General features: G+C 40.8%; 2 protein-coding genes across 11 annotated transcripts in view; one reads left to right on the top strand and one right to left on the bottom strand.

Moving 5' to 3' along the window:
• Positions 1-596: 596 nt before the first annotated feature.
• On the top strand, positions 597-1,328 carry LOC310864565 (uncharacterized protein; the record flags this gene model as incomplete). Its single annotated transcript, XM_083773254.1, has 1 exon — positions 597-1,328. The coding sequence occupies one exon, from the start codon at positions 597-599 to the stop codon at positions 1,326-1,328; it is 732 nt and encodes a 243-aa protein (XP_083629380.1).
• A 3,955-nt stretch (positions 1,329-5,283) lies between these two features.
• Positions 5,284-8,577, bottom strand: part of LOC310864948 (eukaryotic translation initiation factor 4 gamma 1-like) — a 73,359-nt gene continuing 70,065 nt past the window's right edge. For all 10 annotated transcript variants that reach the window (XM_083773805.1, XM_083773811.1, XM_083773808.1 and 7 more), the window contains 2 exons: positions 7,910-8,050; positions 5,284-7,608 (listed from right to left, as the gene is read on the bottom strand). In XM_083773805.1, coding sequence (XP_083629931.1) covers positions 7,427-7,608; positions 7,910-8,050 — 323 coding nt within the window. In that variant the 3' untranslated portion in view covers positions 5,284-7,426. The remainder of the gene's footprint in view (positions 7,609-7,909; positions 8,051-8,577) is intronic.

Below are 8,577 nucleotides of genomic sequence, written 5' to 3'. Positions count from 1 at the left end.
AATTAAATGAATTAGTTGCACTATATTTCATGTCTTAACTTCTGGATAAGTTCAGAACATTGAGCAGATCATTCTGTAGGTGCCAATATTTTTTTGTAGATAGTATCAGTGATTTGCATGTGTGTTAATGAACTCAGGTACAGTGCTGGCATTAGCTTATAAAGTAGATTCATTCATAACTTCTTAAATGTTTTAGTTATTAGCGAGTAGAAAAACCTATGGCAGGAACAAAGGTACTTAATTGTGTATAGAGACAAATAATTTGCACTATTGCGTCTAAATCAGAAATGATGGCCTTATTTATTTTAAATAAATCTTTTTGCAAATGAATAAATGCCTCAGTTTGGACAATCTTTTTTGTGTGTCTGTCTTTTATGTCCCTGCTGTCCAATGTCAAACCTCTTTCCAGTCCAGTAGCTTTCACAGAATCTAGGTTCAAGAAACCTATTTTTCATTCCTAGTTTCAACAAATTCTGACAAATGGCACAAATTGGTCTTACTCTTTTCTTATTTTTTCATCTGTCAGAAGTGTTATTTTACACATGTTTAAACAAGGGGGTAATTGTGTTTTTCCCTCAGGTTATCACTCCACCATCATGGCTACAGCTCATATAACCACGCCTTACACACGAAGACGAGATGGTTCCGCCCGGCCACCCCCCACCCCCCAAGCCCGCAGACCCCACCAGCAGCCCCCTAGGACCACTTCACAACCTGTCGCCACCACAGCGGTAACCACTTCCCTAAAACAAGCCCAGGCGACTCCAACCCCTACGCGTCGCCCCCGATTGATGACCACCCACCGGCCACTATATTGGACCCCCAAACCACCCACGTCAAACAAGCCCAACCCCACTGTACTCATAACCCAGGAAGAGAAGCTACGGTTGGGGGATAAGCTGGACAACCTTGGGGAGGGGAACCAGGTGCAGAAGAGACCCAGAGAAAGAGCCAGGGGTCACGGTTTCAAGAGGAGAAGGAAACTGCGGGCCGGCGCGGTGCGGCTGGTAAGTGCTGACGGCCTGCTGGACCGAGGCCGTGTGGAGATCTTCATTCGTGGAGAGTGGGGGACAGTATGCGATGATCTCTTCACCAGTAAGGCAGCGACGGTGGTATGTCGTCAGCTCGGCTTCACTGTTGCGCTGGCTGCGATGAAGAGGGCCGTGCTGGGAGAGGCAGGCGACCATGTCCGGATCCTACTGGATGACGTGGAGTGCGAGGGCGGCGAGAGGTCGCTGCTGGAGTGCAAGAGGTCAAAGATCGGAAAGCATAACTGCTCACATGAGGAGGACGTTGGGGTCATCTGCGGTTACAGCACAGGGGTATGAGGGGAGAACAGACAGAACTCAAAACGATTAGGAACAAAAGCAGGGGTCATAGGAGGTGATCTGTGGTGATGACAAGGAAGTGGTGGGAATGAGTGGCGAGGAGAAGAAGAGAACATATGAATGTGTTCTAGTTATCGCAGCAATAAGGTTAATTGTCATGATGGCTATCACACAAGGACATGCAGATGCAGAAGAAGCGATACTGACAGGTGACATTAAATGGCACCTGTCGCTGTACTGTAGTTGTGTGTGGTCCTCATACACAGGAGGATAACCATTACACAAAGGAATGTAATTTAACCATTTGGTCGAAACCAGTATTTTTCTTTGATATTTCTGTTTAATTTGGTTTTGTTATGTTTGCTTTATGTTGTGCATAAAATGCTGCTATAGGCAAAACTTCCCTTTCAGTTTATACCTATATTGACCATAAATCGTGGCCTTAAGGAAACTGGGGAGAGGAGAATGTAATGTCAGAAGAGAAAATGGGTAAATACAGTATATACGTCATGCAACGCCAAGGATGAGGGCGGAGGCATGAATATCCTAATGGTTCATGTTTTGCTCAAGGGGCACAGTGCCCGTCGCAAGTTGATGTGGTCCAGCCCTATGGAATGTATCTGCATGTGCTAATACAAACATGTTTGAAATATTGTTTTAATGCTTGGGAAGTATTTTTTATGTTTTTTTATGTTTAGGTATGATTGTTTATTGCTGGATCACAGATGGACAAATTACATCATTAACTTGCGACTGGTGTAGTCCCACTGGAGTAAAAGATTAACTATTTCTAAAATTGAAATAATATTTAAGGTTTTTAAGAATCCTTTTAACACATTTCGCCTTAGCCAGATGCTTTAAAAAAATCTGGCTCGCTGATTAAGTACTGTATGCAGTGTGTCCATCAGTAGACACCCATGAGCCAATAAACAAACAGAATGTTATTTCAGTGGTGCAAATCACAACCATATTCAGTTAATACATTGTTTATCCACATATTGTATTTCTAGTAGGCATGTTTGTCAGTTTTCATTTAAAATGTTAAACTTTTTCAACAGATGTGAAAGAAAAAAATCTATGGAGAAAATGCTGGGCATTCTGTATAATTTTATGGAGTACAATGTTTCATGTTTTATATAAACAGCTATGGGCACAGGGTGCCTGGCAGTATGAATAAAGGTCACTGCTGAATGTTTTTTCTATTCAATGCCTGACTCTATTAATACAGTCATCCAACTAAAACTCCACATGGGTTAAGAACAGTCAAGTTGGAAAAGGTAAGCCAATTAAAATAATTAACAAAGGCAAATAGGAAGGTCAAACTTTGTTACTACAGTACAGTAGCCTATAGCATAAGCCAGGAGGGGAAAGAAGCGTGCCACCTATGTAGACGTGCTGCGGCGCGACAGCTTGGCTAACAACACTGCAGAGCTCAAGAACTTGATGTTGGATAGGAATTTGTGGAGGGGCTAGACCTCACTCTCGCAGCAACAACAACAATAGCATATAAAATCATATTGAAACTGTTCCTGCTTTCCTTACCCTTTTTTTTGTTTTTTGGGTGATAAGACAAAACAAGAAATGACTATAACTTTGCTTCTACTTAACTTAGAAAGGTGCTCTAAGAGTCTATGTCCATGTTTGTGATGTCTAGAACTTCATCTGTTGCCATGGTGCAATCATGCCATCAATTTTCATGAATTATGAAACAAATAAGGTACAAATAAGGACATGTAGGCCTACATGTTTCACGTTTTATCATTAAGCAAATTTGCATAAATTATGAAATTATTAGGCTGAACACATTTATTTTATACTATTAATATGCCTACATGTTTTGCTTTTAATTTATTGAGAAGAACCTTACAGACAGTCTTAAGTCTGTTTAGATGTCCAAAATACTATCTTGTCATATTAAGTCATGTAACCTTGATGAGTTTAAGTTTAAACCTGGGAAGGAACCTTGAAGGAATCAAACAACATGCACAAGACATGTCTGGAGCTCTGCTCTACTTACTTTGTCTTCATGCGCACAACCGAAGCCGAGAATGTCTAGGACAGGTCGTGGACACCATATCAACAGCTGATTACAGATGATCTGTAATGCTCTTGGTCGGTTTCTAGCAAGATGTCTCTTTGGGCTTAGCAGTCACTACTTCTTCAAATGACCAGTTGGCTGCCCTCTGAAAGATCTGAGGCAACAGCAGTCCTGGAAAAAAACGAGGTCGAAATGGATTATGGGCGACGGTACCCTACCTGTTACCAGTGAGCAGAGTAGCAGACTGAGCACACATGGTGTGGGGCAAACAAACACAAACAATGTGCTTTGATGTTGGTAGATTGTAGGCTAATCCCGACACAGGCCTATTCATTCATATACACATTCAGGAAATATTATCCTATTGTGAATATTTTGAGAAGTCAGAGAAGGCATATTTTGTATACATTATAATGAAACAAATGTATGCATATACCGGTATTTGTACGACTTTAAGGTAGAACTTCTTTATGAATCTCTCATGCATCCGTACTTTTCGGTGACCCCATAGTCTTTCCTCTAGCACCACCCTTTGGACAAAATGAGCAGCACCGCTCTAGTCTAGCTGGGTGTTTAGACAAAAAGAAAAAAAGAGAAACGAAACCCATGTAGGTTACCAGTACTCCAGGGCTATTCTGCTGATTAGTGTTTAAATTACCCTGAGTCCATTATTTTATATTATGATATTCTAATGTTACTTTAATATGCTTTTTTAATGTTATATTTTTGTTATTTTCTTTTCTTTTTTGCTCTGTAAAGCACTTGCATTTCATGAAAGTTGCTGCCTAGCTCTGGTCCATAGCTAAATGCAATGGCATTAGAGCTATGGACCAGATCAGCTACTATAGCAAGTTTATTATTATTGTTTTTATCATCATCATCACACATGCATTACTAAAAGCAGACATGCACACCATAAAACGAAGCTTTAGGAAACACCATGATGTTAAAAAAAGACCCAGCCGCCCTACTTTCATTCCTGTTGGAATGCAGATTGCAGCAAAGCTTGCTTTCCACAAATAGATTAGGAACATCATAAGGTCTGGCACAAGATAACATTTAGGCCTATAGATATTTTTTTAAGTAGCCTATTCAACACAAAACACTACTTAGTTGTATGACCTGCCTCATGGGCCTTTCAACTGTGTTCACTGGAACTGTTGCTTCATTTTTCAAGTGACACTTGTGGAAAGGTGAGGCTGCTTCTGGTAAAAAGAGGGATAAGCATAAGCTGATAAGAGCAGTTGAAAATGGCTGCATAGCCCTGGCTAACGTTACAGTCAGAGTTTGAATTTCAGCAAATGAGGTTTTTTCTCTTCTCCCATTGTGGTAATTGTTGCTAAAAAACAGAAAGTGGGTTAGGTGTTTTGTAGCTCTTTTCCTGGATGCTGAGAGAACTACAGTGCTGTCACAACTAACTTCGCATAACCAGGCTTTCCACCTCAGGTCACAACAGTTGTTCCAAACATTTCTTTCAAAGTTTCATACAACAGGCAGCCCACGACTCGGAAGACTACTGTACAGCTGTCGGCAGGAGAAAATTCATCACTGAAAGCACAACTTGAGTAGCCTACTCAGCTGAAGGGTTTACTCCGTTACCATGATTATCCAATAATAGTGTATGCGCATGCATAAAGGTAATGGAAAATCGAGTGGCAAAGTGACTTGGCAAAGTTAGTTTAATGTCGTTTAACATCATTAATGCAATCAGATAGGACTTTTCTGTTTGGATGTAGCCTATGGGCTGTCAAGGCCAGAAAAGTTGTTTAATTTGTGAAGTTCCCTTAAAAGAAACTGTGCTGTAATACTAATAGTCCATTTGATGCTTGTACTGGGTAGACGGGAACTTTACTACTTCTTGTCTTAAGATGAATATCTAAATTGCTGCTGAGCTTGTAGTTCTATTTTCTTTTTATATATACATCTGTGAACATTTAAACATTTTCACCTAAAATGGCTAAAATGGGAATGCCAGATTCAAAGTGGTTAATGTAAGCAACAACTTTGAAACTATGACAAACGGCTAAACGAGATGCTCTTCATTGTAAACCTACAGCACATCAGGCAATTTCCCCAATTAATTTGGTGAAAGGCTGTGCTGATTAGAAGTTAAATCAGTCGGCGGCACTGGCCAGACAAAAAGGTTAACACACCAAGCACACAGCGGCAGCATTGCTCTTTGATTGGTTGAGAAAGGAAACAACGAGCTCTATTTCCTCATTCCAGCTCACAATTAAAGTACAGTAGAGGCATTCAGCTCTATTGTGTGGTCCAATAGAACAGTGGGGGCACAGAGGGCCAGAACGCACAGGGCACACATGACCGTGAAAGCTGGCCCTGTGGTGCATCTTCACAAAGAGGACGAGTGTGGCCGTTTTCTTCCTTTTATTTGCAATGTTCTTTATTATCTCTTCCAGTTTCAGATGTGAAAAGAGGCATTAATTTTCTTTAATTAAATATCTTTTTTAATAAAGTAAAGCAAAAAAGTATTTACACTTTTTTTTTTTGTCTTTTCTTTTTCTTCTTTCAATTAAATCGTAATCAATGACTTGGGGTGGAGAATTATAAGCACCTTCTGCCAGCTGGGGAGAGAAACATAAATACAGGGGTGGGGTGGGGGGCCTGCCACTTGTTTGTTTCCAAAGGGGAGAGCGGGTTACATGGCATTTCATTTGCATGTTTCATTTATATTAAAAAACAAAAAAAGTACATTTACAGAACTCTCCTGAAATGCATTTCCACTCATGGAAGCAGAAAAGTATCTGTACTGTTAAACGTGAGGGATTTGTGTGTATGTGTGTGTATATATATATATATATATACACACATATACTATATATACACACACACACATACAGTACATACACAAATCCCTCAAGTTGGGATGTATGTATGTATGTATATATGCTATGTATATACGCTATACATATATAGACATACATAGACACACGTTGGGAGATATATATGTATATATATATCTCACACGTATCACGTATCAATAATACCTTTTTCCTTTTTTCCCTCTTTATTGCTTTACTTAGCAGTAAAGTTAAGCAAACGTTTTTTTTTTCTTGAAGGATGACCCATCGCTCTTTCAGCCCACATGTCTTTTTGAAGTGCAGGTAGCATGTAAAAATAGACACACATCAGAGGGAAGGTGTAGGGGTGTTGCGTAGCCATTTGGGGGAGCATCGTGACCCCATCCCCCAGCAGCAAAAGGTCATTGTCCATCGCCCCTAAAGGTCATCCAAAGGTCCATGTCCAAACCTTAAGGAGTCCACAACCGTTCCTTAAACTGTCTGAAATGTCCATAGACAGCTGTTGTGTCCTCCTTTCGTTGTGTTTCATTCATAATTCTTATATTATATAAAAAAAGCACACTCCAATCATCCAACACCCAGAAAAAAGAGAAGACAAACAGCTAACCATCTACATAAGCTTGTCATATAGATCATACGCCAAACATACGCAAACAGATGTCACCACGTCTTGTCCACGTGGTGCACAAGTATGTCATCAAAAAATAGAGATGTGAGCAGCTTTTTAAAGTTCTCCTGTTGGGGTTTGTACTTTGTCATGATTTTTCTTTTCTTTTTTTTTGTGGTTAAGCAAAACTTCTCCCATAGTGTCACTGCGGAAGAAGCCATTTTAAAACATGGAGATAAAAAAGCAACACTGAAAGAACTCAGCATCTTACTCTCTACGGTGCCACAACACCTCAGTATTTCATCTCCCAAATCTTCTCTTTTTTAGTTTAAGCACTTATTTCATTGAGTTCAAAAACACATTCGGCAGCACAGGAAAAATATAATATGAAGAAACTGAAAGAAAAACAAAAAACAAAATAGTACGATCGAATGTTCGATCCGTAATACAATCTCTCCCAGTTGAAGAAAGGTTTTTTTTCTTGCTTTGTATTTTTCTGTTTATGCAGAAGGATTTTGCTGATTCAGTGTCTTCTGAATCTTCCACTCAACAATCGCACTCCCACATGATCAATGTCTGCCACCCCGCCAGGCTTTCTTGAAGTCCAGGGGGTGGGGCAGGAGTAGTGGGGGGCCTAGCTGTTGTCAGACTCATCCTCTGCCTCGCGGAGCCAGGTGAAGAAGGCGGTGACGGACTTTAGGGCCACACCCTTGCCCTGTTGCTCGGCAGTGTCCTTGCTGGACTCCCACTTGTAGAAGGCCTCCTCTTTGATCACGTCCTCGTCATAAAGGGTGTCAAAGAACATCCGCAGAAGGTCTAGAGAGAGAAGAGCCGACAAGAGAAGGTGAGAAGAGAGACCAGATCGAAAGTTTTACGTACCAGCCTAAAAGTAAATTTAATACACTACAATTTAGACAGGGAAAGCAGCTGTGTCATTTACAATTCGAGCTAAATAAAAAGCAGATATACAAGCTCATAATACCTTCATACACAGTTGTGGCTGTCTTGGGTCTGCTTTGCTCACGTAATATTGACATAATGAGAGTCCTGGTTTGGGGTTAATGAATGGTACTAGTCTAGCATGCATCACATGGTGGTAAACATGAATGACACTCACTGGCAGGCTGCTCCATCTCCACCATGAGGGCCTGCAAGGCATAGAGAGCTTGCAACTCCATCTGTTCGTCCTTCAGGTATTTCTGCAGCAGCTTGGCTCTGTGGTTGATCTTCTCACTGTCCACCTTGTATGGATTCTCACCTGAAGGACAAGAGTGGTGCCAAAACTGACAATGTCAAACACTCAAGCACCACTACCAACTCAAGGCATCATAAGGGTGTTTCACGTTATTGCCAACTCTGGCTGCAAAATGTATTATTAAATACTCTCTATGCACACACGCAGGTTTGTAAAGAACTTGGGCCTCTTCCCTACTTGCTTCACAAAGTTCACAGGTATTACCGATGATACTAATGAAGGCTCATTCTGGTCAAACAAGAGTCTGGGTGCTGCTATTGTGCATATTGGCTCACTGAAAACACTGCTACACCAGTGGGTCTCAAAGTACGATACAGACTGCATAAGAACTGCCTCCCCCCAAATGGCATATGGTCCTTGGTGGTCCTGGTCTTGTGTGGTTATGTCCATTTGTGTCTGTTTTGTGTTCTTCTGTCTGTCCAGTATTTTTAGTTTTTTATGTGTCACATTATGCTGTTTTAACGCTTCAATTTCCCCTCAGGGATTAATAAAGTATATCTCATCTCATCATCTCAGTATCCTTGAGTGGT

Source organism: Protomyctophum parallelum, assembly GCF_964188405.1.
Source record: "Protomyctophum parallelum genome assembly, chromosome: 9".
In the NCBI taxonomy this organism is placed as follows: domain Eukaryota; kingdom Metazoa; phylum Chordata; class Actinopteri; order Myctophiformes; family Myctophidae; genus Protomyctophum; species Protomyctophum parallelum.
This window is presented reverse-complemented; position numbering and strand designations above follow the sequence as displayed.